At 49.2% G+C, this 17,399-nt stretch overlaps 6 protein-coding genes across 6 annotated transcripts in view; 3 read left to right on the plus strand and 3 right to left on the minus strand.

Moving 5' to 3' along the window:
* Positions 1–99: 99 nt before the first annotated feature.
* On the plus strand, positions 100–2,745 carry UREG_05468 (uncharacterized protein; the record flags this gene model as incomplete). Its single annotated transcript, XM_002584733.1, has 3 exons — positions 100–1,049; positions 1,105–2,631; positions 2,694–2,745. The coding sequence occupies 3 exons, from the start codon at positions 100–102 to the stop codon at positions 2,743–2,745; spliced, it is 2,529 nt and encodes an 842-aa protein (XP_002584779.1).
* A 1,005-nt stretch (positions 2,746–3,750) lies between these two features.
* Positions 3,751–5,004, plus strand: UREG_05469 (uncharacterized protein; the record flags this gene model as incomplete). Its single annotated transcript, XM_002584734.1, has 4 exons — positions 3,751–4,218; positions 4,272–4,431; positions 4,491–4,842; positions 4,983–5,004. 4 exons carry the CDS (start codon positions 3,751–3,753, stop codon positions 5,002–5,004), a joined length of 1,002 nt encoding a protein of 333 aa, XP_002584780.1.
* Positions 5,005–6,176: 1,172 nt separating this feature from the next.
* UREG_05470 (uncharacterized protein) lies at positions 6,177–7,240 on the minus strand (the record flags this gene model as incomplete). Its single annotated transcript, XM_002584735.1, has 2 exons — positions 6,177–7,123; positions 7,174–7,240. The coding sequence occupies 2 exons, from the start codon at positions 7,238–7,240 to the stop codon at positions 6,177–6,179; spliced, it is 1,014 nt and encodes a 337-aa protein (XP_002584781.1).
* Positions 7,241–9,106: 1,866 nt separating this feature from the next.
* Positions 9,107–12,743, minus strand: UREG_05471 (uncharacterized protein; the record flags this gene model as incomplete). The annotated part of the gene is made up of 8 exons (XM_002584736.1): positions 9,107–9,196; positions 9,278–9,604; positions 9,678–10,244; positions 10,976–11,366; positions 11,416–11,558; positions 11,884–11,988; positions 12,117–12,339; positions 12,433–12,743. 8 exons carry the CDS (start codon positions 12,741–12,743, stop codon positions 9,107–9,109), a joined length of 2,157 nt encoding a protein of 718 aa, XP_002584782.1.
* A 2,342-nt stretch (positions 12,744–15,085) lies between these two features.
* UREG_05472 (uncharacterized protein) lies at positions 15,086–16,914 on the plus strand (the record flags this gene model as incomplete). Its single annotated transcript, XM_002584737.1, has 5 exons — positions 15,086–15,132; positions 15,316–15,360; positions 15,486–15,568; positions 15,631–16,008; positions 16,154–16,914. 5 exons carry the CDS (start codon positions 15,086–15,088, stop codon positions 16,912–16,914), a joined length of 1,314 nt encoding a protein of 437 aa, XP_002584783.1.
* A 361-nt stretch (positions 16,915–17,275) lies between these two features.
* UREG_05473 (uncharacterized protein) overlaps positions 17,276–17,399 on the minus strand; it is a gene marked incomplete at both ends in the record, with an annotated part of 990 nt that continues 866 nt past the window's right edge. The window contains one exon of the mRNA XM_002584738.1: positions 17,276–17,304. Coding sequence (XP_002584784.1) covers positions 17,276–17,304 — 29 coding nt within the window. The remainder of the gene's footprint in view (positions 17,305–17,399) is intronic.

The raw sequence follows: 17,399 nt of genomic DNA on the forward strand, positions 1-17,399 counted from the left end.
TGCTGCGCAATGGTCCGAATTGACGCAGTACCTCCTGCTGCTCACTACCTATCTGTTTGAGACTGTTTACCCTTGACTGGGTCGGCTCGTCTGCCAAAGATGCCCCGTCTCCGCAGATACCGTGTATTCCTGGTGTTTGCCGTTGTCAGCATCATTGCTTTCATCCGGTTTACTGGAATCCGAGAATGGCGGCCTCCGAACCAAAATTACCACCCGACAGCGGAACAAAAGGCACCTGCACCTCCAGCAGCACCTCCGCCGCAGCCGCCCGATCGCAAGGCGACGGCTCAACGCCAGCCGACATCGCCAGTCAAGGCTAAATCTACTCCGACAGCTTCCAGTGAGAAGGCAGCAGCGAAGCCGCCAGCCATACCTCCTGCGAAATCGCCGGCTCCGACGACCCCTGCTGTGGTGGCACCTCTACCTGGGACCGATATCGAATTTGGACCTGGTGGACAAGGGCGGTTGGAGGTGCCCGGATTGGATCGCAGCAGCGTGCGGTGGCAGAAGCAACGCGAGCATTTCCCCGTGCCCACTTCGAGTGTTATCAAACTCCCAAAGGGGAAACCAAAGAACATCCCCCAAATTCAGTTTAAATTTCCTTCGGAGTCGCCAAGTACTCGGACGATTCGTGCGAAGAGGCTGGCATTGATCAAAGCGTCGTTTAAACGCTCCTGGAACGGATACAAGGCACATGCCTGGGGCCGGGATGAACTGAAACCCGTCTACGGTGGTGCTCGGGACCCCTTCATGGGATGGGGGGCCACGCTGGTTGATGGGCTGGATACTCTCTGGATCATGGACATGCGAAAGGAATTTGCGGAAGCGGTGAAGGCCGTCGAGCGAATTGACTTCAAAACTAGCCACCGGAAAGATATTCCGTTGTTCGAAACTGTTATCCGTTATCTGGGAGGCCTGCTTGGGGCGTACGATATCTCCGAAGGGAGGTTTCCAACTTTGGTCGACAAGGCAACTGAGCTCGCAGAAATCCTGATAGGTGCATTTGACACGCCAAATCGAATGCCGCTTACCTATTATATGTGGGCACCGTAAGTGCCAACCTGCTATTCTAAATGAGCTTCTTACATACTTAACAGTTTGCAGGACATATGCGTCACAGCCCCATCGGGGAAGTACCCGAGTTGTTCTCGCTGAACTTGGCTCTCTATCCATGGAATTCACCAGACTTGCGCAGTTGACCGGGGAAAATAAGTATTACGATGCCATTGCTAGGATCACGAATGAACTTGAGAAATTTCAGCCTAATACTACACTTCCGGGCTTATGGCCCTCGCATATTGATGTGTCTGGGTGCCAGAAAGCTGTCACACCCGCAAGTGGAATTGAAGAGTCAGACGGTTCGGTGAAAATGCCTCCAGTAATACCCAAGCCCAACGTACCCCCAAAAGCCATCTACAAACGGCAAGAGGCGGCTCCCAAGGCTGTGCAGGATACGCAACCGGCGGTTTACGACTCACAGCCGAAGCCTGCCCAAAACGTCGATCCACGTGGCCTAGATGCAACTGACTGTGCAGAGCAAGGGCTCAGATCACCGCCATTCTCGCGAGTGGATAGATATACGCTGGGTGCGCTAGCAGATTCAACGTACGAATACCTGCCGAAAATGCATCTCCTCATTGGCGGCCTCAGTGACCAGTATCGCAACATGTATAAAATGGCAATGGACACCGTCAGGAATTATATGCTTTTCAGGCCAATGTTACCGGATAACCGTGACGTCTTGTTCCATGCCGGAATCACTTCAAGTGGGCCGCCAGAAAAGAAATCAGACTTGAGTTACGAATATGAAGGTCACCACCTTGGGTGTTTTGCTGGCGGAATGTTCGCACTCGGTGCAAAGCTCTTCGGGATTGACGGCGATATGGATTTGGCCGCAAAATTGACTGAAGGGTGTGTCTGGGCATACAATGCCACCAAGACGGGTGTTATGCCCGAAAGCTTTGAGGTTCTCCCCTGCGATGATCCTGCACACTGCGAGTGGAATGTGACGCGATACTATGACAAGCTCGACCCTTATGAAGAAGAAAGAAAGCTCCGAGTGCAGACATGGCTTGAACAAAAGGCTGAACTGGAAAAGGCCGAAAAGGCAGCGAAAGACAAGGAAAGGATGGCACCCGTAGCCGAAGCAACTGCGGAACTCCCAATAGCCACTGGGCCGATTATACTTACCAAACGGCACAACGCCATGCCAGATGACCCTTCACGCATCGACGGCATGGACAATCCATTCCCCGATTTCCTCGGACCCAAGCCCACTTTTTCTCCGCACAAGGAATATGCGGAACAGCGGCTCAAAGAGGAACGTATTCCGTTTGGAATGACCGATATCATGTCGCGCAAATATATTCTCCGACCAGAAGCTATTGAGTCAGTATTCTACATGTACCGAACCACAGGCGATGAGTCATGGAGAGAAAAAGGTTGGGCTATGTTCCAGGCGGTCGAGCTGGCCACGAGGACCGAGCTCGGTAGTTCCGCGATCAAGGACGTTATGAGTGACGTGCCAATGCCTCTGAATGAAATGGAATCTTTCTGGCTTGGGGAAACGCTAAAGTACTTTTACCTCCTTTTCAGTGATCCTGAAGAAATCAGCTTGGATGAATATGTTTTGTAAGTCGACTCGCCTCCATTTTCCCCTCGAAGAGGTCGGTGTGGACTAACAGCCTCTATAGCAACACTGAGGCGCATCCTTTCAAGCTCCCGTTGAACTATAAACCCTCTTGAACATTATTATCACCGCGGCAGATGTATATATTAGATGCCGTTCTTCTTGGCGAGACAGTTTTCCATTAGGCATCGTAGTGGGATTTGACAGCAGGCTTAGTTGATACCCAGGTGTGCCGCAGGATCTATTAGCAGTTTCTAGCTTTCTGGCTGTGTTGTTGCCCGCGTCTGAGAGTCTCTGGTGGGCATTGGTTAAGGGCTATTTGTGTTGTATAGTTTGGAACGGATTAGGCATATACCGTAAACCCATGGGAATGAGATTGAATATATGCGTCGTACGGGTCTTCGAAGACGTCAATAATGCCTGAGCACCCCGTCTCTCCTCATTGTGACATCAGTTGGTAGGGATGTTAGCGCTTGAACAGTCCGTGGCTTTGACTTTGTATTTCACGGCCGCCGCTTGCCCACTCCAACCCTGGCAATCCGCTTTGTTCTTCACAGGTACAGCTACAGATCAAACAACAGACAGATAACTACATTACTTTCGACGGCTGGAGGGGCCAACAGAAGAGTCACCAGCAATGCATGAGTTTAGGAATGGACCTTGAAGTTTCTCTCAGTCTGGAAAATGAGCATCAATTCTGGGACGGTAAGTCGACTCGCTCTGTTGCCGAATAGCTTTCTTGTCTTCGAATTGCGCGCCCGCCAGTTTGGTTCTTTCATGCGTTTGCAGATTGCATCCGTGGTCGAAATGCAGCTAATCGGACTTCTCGTTGTTGGGACAGAATTGGACCGCGTTCTTCACAACCCGTGCGATTCCCATGCGGCGATCGATAACGTCCTCCGGGCATATCTGGAGTTAACGACGAGGTACACTGGTATGGAGGCCCTCCTTGGGGTTTCGCTCTTTTCGCGCAAGTACTGATCCGGGCCAATTCGAATAGAGGATTTCCTCCGCCTCGACCAATATCTCTCCCGCTGCTCTGAGCGCTTGCTCGGCTCAGAACTATTTGCTGAGAATGCAGACTATATACGACGGCAAATAATACACAGTTTACTCCAGGTATGGGTTTCCTGGTACCCTTATGGAATTGGGTGCGAAAGTCGTTCTCACGTCATACGCAGGAAGACGACCCCGGTGTCCTCCTTGTCATCGTGTCCCTCCTCCTCGTCGATGGCCGCCGAGATGAGATTACGTTTGAAATGATGAATGGCGAGAGCGCGTTCGCGCGGCTACTCGAGCTTATACAATGTCCGCGAAATGGCGCTGGTGGAGATGGAGCTGGCCTTCATCGATCGTTGATGGACTTATTTTATGAGATGTCGAGAATTCAAAAGATAAGTATTGAAGATCTGAGTAAGTCTCTGGGCATATTAACCACGATGATTCTCCTGCTTTGTGCGAATAGGACTTTAACCTACTGGAATGCAGTCCTCGTCGACGATGACTTTGTGAAGTTCTTGTTTGGCATTATTGAGGAGGTTTCTAATGATGTGGATGACCCATATCATTACCCGGTGATCAGGGTCCTGGTGAGAAGACCTAAGTCAACGGGTCGATACCGATGCTAACATCAGTTTGCCAGCTGGTACTCAACGAGCAGTTCATGGTTTCTGCTCACGACCCTACGACAGAGCAGCCGTCCGTAACTCCGCCAACCAACAAAGTTATCAAGATCCTATCGATGTATGGGAGCGTCTACAAAACGTTTGGCGAAAATATAATTCTCCTACTGAATCGCGAGAGTATGTTTTCAAATCGTTCCCTAGGTGGTCAGCTTTTTTGGTTACTAACTGGACATCAGACGAAACTTCACTTCAACTTCTCACACTCAAGCTTCTATATCTCCTCTTTACCACGCCTCCTACCTATGAATATTTTTATACTAATGATCTCCGAGTTCTCGTCGATATATTGATCCGTAATCTCTTAGACCTCCCAGAAGAAGCCTCGGCCCTTCGTCATACGTACCTTCGCGTTCTTCACCCATTATTGTCTCATACGCAGCTGAAAAACCCACCTCATTATAAGCGCGACGAACTACGGAAACTGTTTGCAATCCTCATTAGGGATCGGATTGCTGGTTACGAAGATGAATATGAAAAGATCCTTCATTTTGACGAAGTCGACGAAACGACCAAGAGATTGGTTCTGCGGTGCGCGCAGGTCGATTGGCTAATTGAGCCGGATGGAGGGTCGCCAACGAAGTCGCCATCAATCGATACTTACGCTGGGGCCCAGGAGGCTCAACCCGACGGGGAAGCTAAGGCGAAGGCTGACGATAACCCATCGTCAGTAAGATCATCTCTCACGACTAATCTGCTCAAACGCACCTCCTCAGAATCTCTATCGCTTCTCGATCAAACGCGAGTCGAATTTGCAGGAACAAATCTAGAGCCATCGCGCTCTTCGTCTATAAGCATGGCAGATATGGCCACGCAGAGGGAAAAGCCAGGAGTCATGATGCCACGGAGAAGCCATGGTGGCCATGGATTGCTTAAACAAAAGCCGGAGCCACCAAAGGCAAGGGGTTGGCGAGGACGCAGACGGGAAGAGCAAGACTACAAAGAATCACCTTCTGGACCAAATCAACTTCGTTCAAAACCATCGATCATCCGCCTTGAATCCGAGCCGCCAACTTGCCATGTAACGAGCATCGATGCACAATCTCCGTCGCCGGGAGGCACAACACCCGATACCGATTCCGCGATATCAGTACCTAAGCCTCGTGCCCATCCTTCCTCTCTCCATCCACCAGCCGTACCTCCACCGCGTCGGTCCTCTCATTCTGTTCCTCCTCCCTCGATCCTGGGTGACATGCATCCCCATTCGCCATTACCTCCTACCCCTCCTAACCATCAGCATCACCATTCTCACCCTAAAGCACAGCTCTCCAGCAAATCCAGTTGCCAGAGTCATCCGCAGAAACCTGAACCGCCCAAAACTCGTCGTTGGCGCGCCCATTTACATGCTCACTCGGCTGCGGAGAAGAAGAGTAGATGCGGAACACCGCAAAGTGTTGAAAATGATACTGTGACACCCGGGAGCTTCTCGCGTGAATCTTCTCTCTCTAATCAGTCCGGATCGGGGGACCTTCCCAGCATAGGTAGCATCGCCGATATAGAGAAAAAGGTTTCCGTATAGAAGGGGAGAGCATGAGGGTAGGCTATCCATGTATATTGGAAAGAATGAATGAAAGAATTCTATTCAAATATAGAAATGTCTCTCATATGTGGCCACATGGTTTTTACGTTGAAATATCCAGCCATCTATCCCAGTTCCTAGTGGTTAAATCTAGAGTTGGTCTGAAATGACCAGTATTGTAATTCCGCAAGTGAACAAGCTGAGCTAGATGGTAAAGGATTGTCCTCCCCCTTGTTCCCCTCTTTTCAATATTTCACTCTCGTCAATGTGATAAGGCACAAAAAGTCAAGTCAGCCTCGCATCTCCCCTTTGATAAACCTCATCATTCAGTCAACCTCACTTGACTTTAGTCTTCGATGCCCCAATACTTCTCCGTTCCAAAAGAACCCTGGAAGTCATCCTTCCATTTATCATTGAATGCAGAGAAAAGAAACAACTGTCCATTCTTGCCTTTAAAACCATCCCTGAGGCTCTTTACCGCGATCGCCTGGTTCTGGTCCGACGGCACTGCCACACCATTGGTCCCACCAGCAGACGGCCATCCAGATTCGGTGATGATGGTGGTCTTACCACCTGCAGTGGAAGAAACCAGCGCGGCTTGCTTGAGCGCAAAAGCACCGGCCTCGTGGGCTCTGGTTTTGCTAGAGTAAAAGGCATGCGCATTTGCACCACAAAAGTCTGACGCACGACACAGTTGAGGGTGCTTGATCAGTGTGTTGGAAGTGTCCACGGTTACCACCGGTCCGTGGTAGCCTGCTGCTCGAAGAATGCCACGCGCTTTATTGATGGCATTGACAACTTGGCCTGGTGAGTTGGCGCGTTTGTTGACCAATTCGTTTCCAATGCTCACAGCCGCGATGCTTGACCAGGAACCTTTGGCGGCGCGGATTAGGGTTTGTAACTCCGTATCAAGGCGCTGCAGGCTAAAGATGCCGGCGAAGATTTTTATACCGTATTGCTTAGAAGCCGCCATGACCATTGAAACCTGATTACACTCGACGCCATATAGGCGGATCGTCGAGTATTTCCGGAGTCGAGCAACGTCTGAGTTAATAGCTTGCTGTGACTTGCATTTCCGATCTGCGGTAAATGGAGAATAACAGATACCCACGCCCGTAAAGAATGCCGCCGTAGACCGTTCTTGAACAGTCTCTAAGCCATGGGTAGCTGTCCCAGCGTCAGGGAGCCCTGGGTCAGGAAACTTGTTTCCGCGAGGGGCTGGATGCGTGGTCGACTGAGACACAGTCTTGCTAATAGGAGGGAAAGGAAGAATAGTAAATGTTGGCTCTTTTTCTTTAAATGTCAGCCTCTAGAGACCTCTAAAAATGGTATCCACGTCTTACCATGTTCTGAGAGCGCAGTGCCGAAAAGAAACGCAGAAAGGGCGAGAAACGCCACGAACTTCGCCATAGTTGAACCTGGTATAAGGACACAAGTTCGAGAGGTTATGTCTACGAACATTGAGACTCGGTTAGCCATGCTCATCTCATGTAATTGGAAATGGGCATTTAGTTCTCTGGGTACAGCCTCTCCTTGACAGAAAGCTAACAAGCATAGCAATGAGCATGTGAGCAAAGCTCTATGCATCAAACCCATGTGAACAGGAAGAAAGTAACCTACCTTCAGCTCGCCAGAGTTGTTGATCATGACAGGGAGAGAATGGGGCACCAGGATGAGGCGATTGAGGCAGCATTTATAGTGCTCCATGATGAGATCTCCCACTATAAGCAGTTGTGTTATCCATCTTAACTGTCTGTTGACACTAAAGGAACAGTTACATATTGGTAGTGATGACTTCCCAATACTTCCTGTGAATGGAAGAACACAATATGGTCTCCTAAAAAGGATGCACAGAAACTGTGAAACTTGAGAATATCTCCTGAAATGAGATTCGGAAAGGCATCCGCAATATGGAGGTATTGCGTTGCGATAACAGATATCTGTCCCTGAAGAGGCCGAAGATACTATACTCAGTCCAATAACGTTGGTTCTGAGCAAGATACGATAATTCCAGTTGAAGACATGGTGAACCGCTATCCGCATCATGCGGCCTTCGGCACAATTATTTGGCAAATAGGAGACCAATGTATATCCATATATCTCTGTAATGAAACTCAACCAAGCGACCAACTTGCAGCTTGGTGGGGTGGAATCGTACTTTGTCGTACGGAATATGGAAACATAAGCGGCACTGGTCCCCGCCAAAAGAATTAAGAGCGCAAGCGCGAGTCTGGCACGAACGCTTGAGCCATTATAGGTATTGTGCTCAGATATAAAGAACCGGGCATGTGGTAGCTGTCAGAGTGTCCGGTATCAGAGCCCATTGGAGGAACCCTCGGCGTACAAAGGAGCAAGGATATTTTAGAAGTCGACATTGCCCCAACATTCCAAAGCTGCTCTGTAGGTGTGTGATTTGGCGACCACCAAAAAGGTAGCATGTTAACATAGAAGCTATGGGAAATGCGCGATGGATAGCCCCCCGGGGCAAAGAATCCTATCCTAGGAGATAGAACGCGTCAGTTCCAATACCCAACATGCAGACCGAATGCAAGAGCATTCTAAGACTGTCAACGTTACCAGGATTATATTTCTGTTGCACTAACAACACCGGACGCACGGGTTGTGTTGCGGTCCGCTAGATGGTCGTCACGTCCCCGTGTGACGACCACTCGCAGCTCATTGCTAATATGCGTTGAAATCAGTTCGTCCAAGGTCGCGGTATCCAGTAGTTGGGAGAAGGCATCTCGTCCACTCCACTCGCCGCTGTGTTGGAGTAGTACGGTCAGTTGAACCCTAGACAAATATAATATAGAGGCATCGGACTGAACAAAGACGAAGGTATTAGCCAGGTAACTTGAAACGTTGCCATTTGTAGATATTCCAGAGAACCGTTCCTCTTTCACCCACAGTGCTGGTGAGTTTCTAGAGCCAGATTGGATGAGATACGCGAATGCATAGCATCAAAATACCTGGGAAAATGCGAGCCTCTAGTTACCCCAGAGCCCTGTGGCCTGGCTACTTCGAAACCGAACCGAGATGCAGAGTACGCAGCCAAATATCAACGGGGAATAGGATTAACCAGGGGCTGAACACGGCCACAACTTCCTTTCCAACATAGAGAGCGCGCAGTATTTTGGTCAAATCCGCAGCACAGAATATCTTCCAAATGCTTCGCTTTGCTATTTCGCGAATATAGGCCGACATCCATCATTACGTATTTGAATACGATGATCGAACGACGGCCCTTTGTTTTTCGCCCTTTAGTCAAACGGGTTTCTAATCCCTGGGGGGTCTAAAGGGGTTTCGAGAGCAGGTTAACCTTCGAGTTGATTGCCATTGGAAGTAGGAAGGCCCTAGGTTCTTAAGCTACACAATATAAATACAGAGGTGAAGTACAGGCACAAACCTTTGTACCTCCTCACCTTTTTGAAATTTCTCCGGTTATACCTTCATTCCCCAGCTTCTTCCTGCAGCCACGACACTGCCAGCAATGTATCCCAGATACTGTTTCACGTCGCCCACTGTATCAGTAACGAGGTTTGCATCATGTATCCTACGCTCTACAAATTCGATTGTGGAGATAAAACCGGGCGATTTGTCTTCTGTCATGTTGACCTCCGCGCTGGCATAGACAGCAGCGACGGACAACCGTCTAGTATACCATGATGCATCGATAGAACGGTCGTTGGCAAGGTATAGGATTTCGGAGGACAACTTGTAAAGCTCATAAAGCGACGGTGAGATGTGTGATGGGAGAGACATGATTGCCAAAGCCTAGAAGTATAAATAATGAGTATCCAAGCTTTGAGAAGTCATGTTTCAAAAAGCAGAGTTCAGTCATGCTCACATCCTGCCAATGTTGTATTATCCCCTGATTCATCTTCAATCTTTCTATTATCAGGGCTTTCACTCTCTGGTCTACATCTGAACGTGAAGCGGACAACCCAGGGCCACCTTTGTCTGCGAATACTTCGCCGCTTTCGACCAGTTGCTTTAGCAGCCCTCGTCGGCTTGCCAGCCAGAATATCACCAATTCCAGTTCACCCCCACGCGGAAAAAGCTGCAAGGAAACGTCCAGGTATCCTGCTTCCCGAGCCCCAAGCACAACGGACTTAGTCGAGAATCCATGCTCCGGTATATACGTGAGGGCCGCTGAAAGAATGGCTGACTGTTCCGGCGTGTAGCTATCCGCGGGCGGGTCAGGGTGGAATTCAGAATGGTAGGACCGAGGGCTCAGCGAGAAACCGGGTGTTTTTTGTAATTTTTGAGGGCATGTGCGGGACGAAAGAGGGTATCGGCGACCGGAATGGTACGACTGAGAGCAACTAGTCTGATAAAGTCGGGATCTGCGGAAGAAGATGGACGCTGTTCTGGGAGCCGTTGGCTTGGGTATTATCGGAGCAACAGCCGGACGCTGTAGGCAATAGAGTGTCCGTGACATTGAGAGCTATTTCGACGTGAGAGAAGGCCAGGAATCATTTGTTTCGCGAAGATCGGAGCTCGTCGTGTGAAGCTTTTCTTCCGATCTCGAAACGGGTCACGTGAAAACTAGCTAGTGACCGAGGTCGTCCCGACTTCCAAATCGAGAATTGAGATCAACTTCAACGACAGCTCATGGAATGGCTGGACTGACGCGATAGTCACCAGAGCTTGCATTCAGTCGATATACAGCTATGTCCTCCTTATGAAATGACATTTAGCAAAATGTCCTCAGCCTGGCAAGGAACTATTATGGCGTTGCTTGGAACGCAGACTTCCAAAACCACTATATCGTCGATATTCATTACCAGGGATGTCCAGTCGTTAACTAACCTCGCTATTTATTTGAATTCAAGGCTCACTAAACAAAAGACAACTCAACGAAATATGAAGGGAAAATGCGTGACCATGCCCAAAATGCGCGCAGAGAAACTAGGAGGGCATTACTTTTTTCCCTGAAAAATGAGTAAGACAACCAGCCAACCGGAACAATAAGCGAAGCAGAACATTGAGCTCGAGCTCAACTTGTCGCCCAGCCCGATGTCAAAGCAAACTCCCCGGCGTTCTAAAGGCACTCAAGCGAAAACAGCAAACACCGCAGGAACAAAACCCCAACTCCGTTCACCGATTTTGGTATCATGGCAATTCGTCATTTATATAGGATACGTTCCACGCAGTTGTCCGGCGAATAATCATCTTATCCGAACCGGCGGAGGACGGGGTCCCTGGCTCCTGGTGCAGTACGTGTCCCTGCCGGCTAGCTTGAAAAATACTGCTTTTGCTGCTGAACTGGGTTTCTGCATTAGCAGAATATGCTGTGCGGTGCATATTTGAAAGCGCATACCCCTCGCTCGGAGTTGAGGTGTCCAGTGCAAGCAACCAGCCTGTGTTGAATGCTTTGATAAACGGCTTCATACAAGGGATTGTTGCGGCCATCAATCCGAAATGCAGCGCGGCTTCCAAGCAGACCGATGAACTCGCCCCATAGAACAGAGGGTCGTTGTGGATGAACTCTTGGTGGAGGAAATATATTCTGAAAGCAGCGATGACAAACACCCTGATTTCAAATTAGCCCGGGCAAAAACAATGGCATCGGTGTTACTCACGGTAAACGAAATGAAAACGCGAGAAGAACGACAAATTTCGATTTCAATCTCATTCTGAGATTCCAAACGAGATATACGGGAAGCCACGCGGCAATGAGTTCCACAAAGATTCCTAGGCCTTCGACAATGTACCAACGAACGACCTAATGACAGTTAGTTCACGAAAGAGCCTAGCCGCCGAAGTTATGTTGTCCGCACCGTTTCAGCACATTTCGGAACGATTCTCCACGGCTGGAATCTGCATCGCAGGCTAAGAATGAAAATCGATACGAAACCAAGCACTCCCGTTATGATTACTCCAGTATACGCAATGCGACTGTGCTTTGTATGCCGGGTAAGCCGTACAACTAGTAGAAAGGATGCGGCTCGGGACAGAGTCATGCCAATGATATACAGTATATCTCCGGCAAGGGCCAGCTACCGACAGGTTAGATCTTCGCGACTCATTGGGCTCCACGCATGTCCCACCTTTCCTACGATGTCTCTGTTTTCCAAGCTCACAGCATCGGTTCTCTTTCCCAGACCATGTTTCGCTTCCGATATTTTCAGCGCGGTTTGAACTATGGCAACCACCTAATAAAGCAACGCGCATGGAGCGACTTGAATTAGCGCGTTGACACACTGGCGGCTCTTTTGAGCCAAAAAGGCCAGGCGGGGAAGATGAGGTTGAGATGGGGATCAGAAAAAGGGTGGTGATTTACCGATCCAGCAGTAACGGTCCAGTCATCTAGTCCCAGTGGCCCATTGATGGTGAAGCGAAGGAGCAGTCTCATCAAATAGCACAGAATCATATATGTCATCAGAATGGCAGCAAAAATAACAACATATGGGCCATGCTCGTCATCGCTGATGTGATATGGTCCGCCAGCCATGGGCATGGACCAACCAGGCTGGCAGAAGTGGAAGATGAACGCTTTCGAAAGACTGGGGGTATAATCAACTAGAGGGGCTTGAAATCACATAAGATCGTTTCCATCACCACCTATTCAAAGCCGTCAGGAAAGCAGAGGTGCGAACGGTGTCAATTGCTTGCCCTCCTCAGCGACAAGTCTTGCCATGTTCAACATCTCGGAAATCATGATAAACAAAATTTTACGCCAGCATTGGTCTTCCGAGAATGCAAAGGTGAAAGAGCGCAAAAGGTTTGAGCTAAGATGACCGGCTAACTGCGAGCGGTCGCTGGTGAATCGTGATGGTGAGCCGGGCGGCTGCTCCACCCAGTCGGCACTGCTGATTGGCACATCGCCGGGATCCGCCACGAGGCCACCCCGATCGGGAATAGCGCGGCGCACTCCGCACTTGGCGCAAAGGTTATACGGTCTTGGCATTGCTAGCGCGTTTCGCTAGTCGGCTTAGCTAAGCATCGGGCTACACAGTCATCAAACCAGAGCACGCACGCCCGGTTTCGTCTCGGTTTCTTCCTGGTTGTTAATGCGCCATTATTTCAAGCTGATTCTTGTGCAGGGTTTGCCAAGCGAGCATGGCATCCAATTTTAGCCTTGATTGAAAGCCTGGAGTGCACTCGCTACGAATCGACTGGCTTCAAGCAGGGGGATGCCTGCCCAAAACCAAGCGTGCACCTTTGCCATCATGGTGAGAGTTCTATTGGATCACTCCACCGACAAGGTTCGAAAGGATTAGAGCCGGGACGACTTGTCGATAATAATTACTCAATCGAAGCGACCTCCGCCTTCTCGGTCGTGTTCCCGCGGGTCTGCTGGACAAGCTATATATATAAAAGGATAGTCCTCTTGCAGCCTGCCAAATATCTCAACAGTATCGCAGACCAATCACCTAGTCCTGAGAAGTTAGAGGGCTTGAACAATGAAAAACGAGTAATGCTCACATGTGCAGTGCTGGAAAGGCTTTGAGAAGGGATAGAGCCGATTGAGGTTCTTGATGTCAGTTTTCAAGAGCGGTAACTAACAAGATTGTTGATACCTGTTTGACCGGCATCAATTCTCCTCAGCAGGATCATATGCTTCTCATACATCACCAGCAAAACCAATGTGTCCCAGGCATCTGGTCATGTCCACACCCTTTGAGGCAGAATATTCTCCTTCAACCCCTGGCAACTCTTTCAAACTACATATTGACAGAAGCACTAGCGGAGGATGAATTGTTAGTCTGAAAAATGGTCAATCGGCTCAGTGGTTGTGGGTGGACGCAGTCATTCCCTGGATACCTTCTTAGCCTTGCCCTTCGCCCCCCAGGACCATGAATGAGATTAACAGGTTGATCAAGACGGGCCCGAGACAATGGCGCGGTGATCAGATGAGTCCTGATTTCTTCCAAGTGCTGTTGGATTGAGGCATCTTGAGGTGGACTTGCCAGACTTCTATTCCAACGATCAGTGGTCGACTTGGGGCAACGACAGAAGCCGTTGTAACTATGTAACTTGTGCCACCAGACAAAAACACAATCCCAAAAACCGGATTTTTAAGCAACATGCTATGTAGGTTTCTCTGGGCACTGTGTCTGGACCGTGGATGTGCGTCCCTTGTCTACTGTCGGACGTCTCTGGGGATAACTCATCAAAATGAAACTTCACGTCAATCTGGGGCCGCTTCTCCCGTCTCCTCGAGTTAATTTCAACGCTAACTAGTGAGGGTCCATCTCATTGTTCGAGAAGATCGGTTTTCGGCGCTGAAAGCGCTGGTGAACTCAACCGGCATCCCGGAGAAAGCGTCGTGGCCACTCGGGTACAAGGACTAACTAGTTAACTAGTTAGCTGGTTGCATCTCGACTTTCTTTCGAACCCCCTTCTTTTGAACCAAACCGACCGCGCATTAGTTAACTTGCTCCCTCGTGGCTGATACAGAGAAAAAGGGTTAAGATCAACGCAACCTCTCAACCACTGCCTAAACCGTCAGAACCTCGCCTTTCATGACTCCGTCCAGGCTTTCCCCAACCCTTGCTGGGCCGAGCCATTGACGTGCTGGACCATCCCTGTGTGAAATACCCAGGGTGGGCTTGATGAAGGTTTCATTTTCATTCCTCGCATCAGCTTCATTCGGCCAATAACAACCGAAACTTCGAACGGACAGCCTTTTCGTTTGCCGTCGCGGTTAATTAACTAGTGGATACTTTGATAGTGGTAACGCCATCTTCTGGGCAGGCAGCTGAGCGGCATTTCAGTCTCATCCGCCGGTTCAAGTTCAACATGCCATTTCGCTAAACGCCAACGAGCCCGCATCTTTCCAACAAGCCCAATAGTTAGAGGCTCGGAGTCGTTGGCCCTGCAGCGCGTTAGCTTTACTCCTGGGTCTCGTGAATCTCGAGACTCATCGTTCTGTTCTGTCTCGCCAGTATCCGCTCCTTCACCGGATTCGTCATCCAAAGCTCCAAGTCTCCGATATCGACAACTGCGCAAGCTCCTCCGGTCTTTCTCTATTCGCCGGTTTCCTTTCTTTCCCCTGATATTCCCGGGGCGTGGGAGCGAGCGCATTATTGTTCCCTTCGCTAGAAGGCTCTTGGCAGGCGACTCGCGCAATCAACTTGACCTCGATACGAGATTCTGCATTTCTACGCAATCAAACCCCATTTCCCGCAAACGATAACCAATATTTGCAGGAAACAATGGATAAAGGATCCATTGTCGAGCGAGGAGGTGCCTCCAAAAGCTCAAACGTGCTTGTGAGCTTAAGCACGGCAGACGATGCCACTCATCATGATCAAGATGATATGGCACGGATGGGAAAGCCCCAGCAATTCAAAGTAAGTATCCAAGTGTCAATGCGATTATGGAGTAGATGGCTAAGATCTGGCTCTAGCGAAACTTTCGATTCATGTCCACTCTTGGGTTTACTTGCACCTTAATGGCGACATGGGAGTCTATTCTACTGTGGGAATCAATCGTCTGCTATAAGGCTGTCCGGAACGCTAATGGCTCGAACACAGCACATCAAATCTAGGCCTAGTCAACGGCGGTCGGGGGGCTATGGTGTATATATACATTGGGACGTTCGTCGGATTTTTCTCATCGGTCATTTCGATGGCTGAAATCGCGTCACTGTTGGTTTTGTCGCTTGAATGCTTTTTAGGATCTGAAAGCTCTGACCACGGACCAGGTCACCCACCTCTGGCGGTCAATACCACTGGGTAAGCGAGTATGCGAGTCCCAGATTTCAGAAGTTCTTGAGCTACATTACTGGTACGTCACCCTTCACTGTGTCATTTTACGTGGCAGCTCTGGATAATTGACCAGTCGAATAGGTTGGCTATCCGTCCTAGGCTGGCAAGCAGCATTTGCTAGTATTACTTTTCTCTGCGGCACTCTGATTCAAGGGTTTATTGCTGCGAATTCGGAGTCCTATACTCCTGAAAGATGGCATGGCACTCTTCTCACCTTCGCAATTGCATTACTTTCCACTTTTATCAACACCTATGCAGCGGGCCAGTTACCCAGCTTGGAGGGTTTGATTCTGATAGTCCATGTTTTTGGTTTCTTCGCCACGATGATTCCTCTATGGGTAATGGGTGAAAAGGCCGATGCAGCAACCGTTTTCACTGAATTCACCAACGCTGCCGAATGGCCTAATCTTGGCCTGGCCGTTTTAGTTGGACAGATAACTCCAATTTTCTCATTCCTGGGTAAGTTGCATCCTATTACTTCAGTTACAACGGCCTTGTCTGATCTTTAATTCGTGAATAGGGCCCGATGGTGCGACGCATATTGGTAAGGCTTTTTCAAGCGGACCTGTGATTTCTCTGGGTAGTGAAACTAATTTTTCTGTAGCTGAGGAGATCCAGGACGCTTCGCGAATTGTGCCTTGGTGCATGGTTGCAACCGCTATTATTAATGGCACTCTAGGTTTTCTCATTCTAATTACGTATCTTTTTACGATGGGTGATATCCAGACTGTTCTTAATGCACCGAGTGGATTCGCTTTTATTTCCGCATACCAGAATGCACTTGGATCCGCCGGCGGCGCTATCGGTCTGGCTTCACTCATCCTAATTCTGGAAGTCTGCAGCGCCATCAGTATTTTGGCAACGTGCTCACGGCAGACTTTTGCCTTTGCGCGCGACAACGCGCTTCCGTTTTCCAGATGGTTCGCCAACATGAATCCAAAATCCAAAATTCCCGTCAATGCTGTAGTATTCACGACTGTGGTCACCCTCCTCCTATCTTTGATCAATATCGGTTCAACGGAGGCGTTCAACGCCGTGGCGTCTCTGACAGTCGGATCCCTCTACCTATCTTATATCATTTGCGTTGGAAGCTTCATTGCTCGTCGCCTGCAGTCCGAACCCCTTCCACGCGGCCGATTCAGCCTCGGAAAGTTCGGCATGCCGATCAATGTCTTCGCCTTCTTCTACATGTGTTTCGCAATCGTCTTCACGTTTTTCCCGAACAAATACAATGTCACTCCTGCGTCGATGAATTGGTCGATTCTGATTTGCGGCGTGGTTATTATCTTTGCGATTGTTCAGTATATGATCCATGGAAAGAAAACGTACGAAGCTCCGGTCACGCATGTTAAGAAAGCCGAGTAACAGCACCCTGTCTGCGATTCAACAGGGACTCGCGTGCTCGAATTTACAAAAGTCAGTTTCATGATAATCTGTATGTACCAGAAAAGCAGTTAAAATAGCATTTTCTTGAGATGAACTGCCAACTATTTCCAAGAACGTTCTATCACTGGTGACTGGATATCTCATAAGATAAACATGCTCCCGGAAACTTGAAAGTCGGCATTACGCCGACCCGTGAGCGTGTACTTGACAAGGCTATATAAATATATTCCCATTCCCACAGCTGAAGTATAAAAAGATTAGAAAACCATTGTGAAACCGTCGCTGCAAATATTGGTTCCCCAGTATGGATCCCATTCAACAAGTTAACTATGCCAAACACTCAAAAGTCGTCGTAGTCGTCGCCCGGCTCTTGAGGTTCGTATAAGATATCGGACCTCAGTGTATATTTGACTCCCTGCAAAACCATATCACCAGAGTGATACAAGCCATTGTGCTGAAAGATC

Source organism: Uncinocarpus reesii, genomic scaffold (assembly GCF_000003515.1).
Source record: "Uncinocarpus reesii 1704 scaffold_3 genomic scaffold, whole genome shotgun sequence".
NCBI lineage: Eukaryota > Fungi > Ascomycota > Eurotiomycetes > Onygenales > Onygenaceae > Uncinocarpus > Uncinocarpus reesii.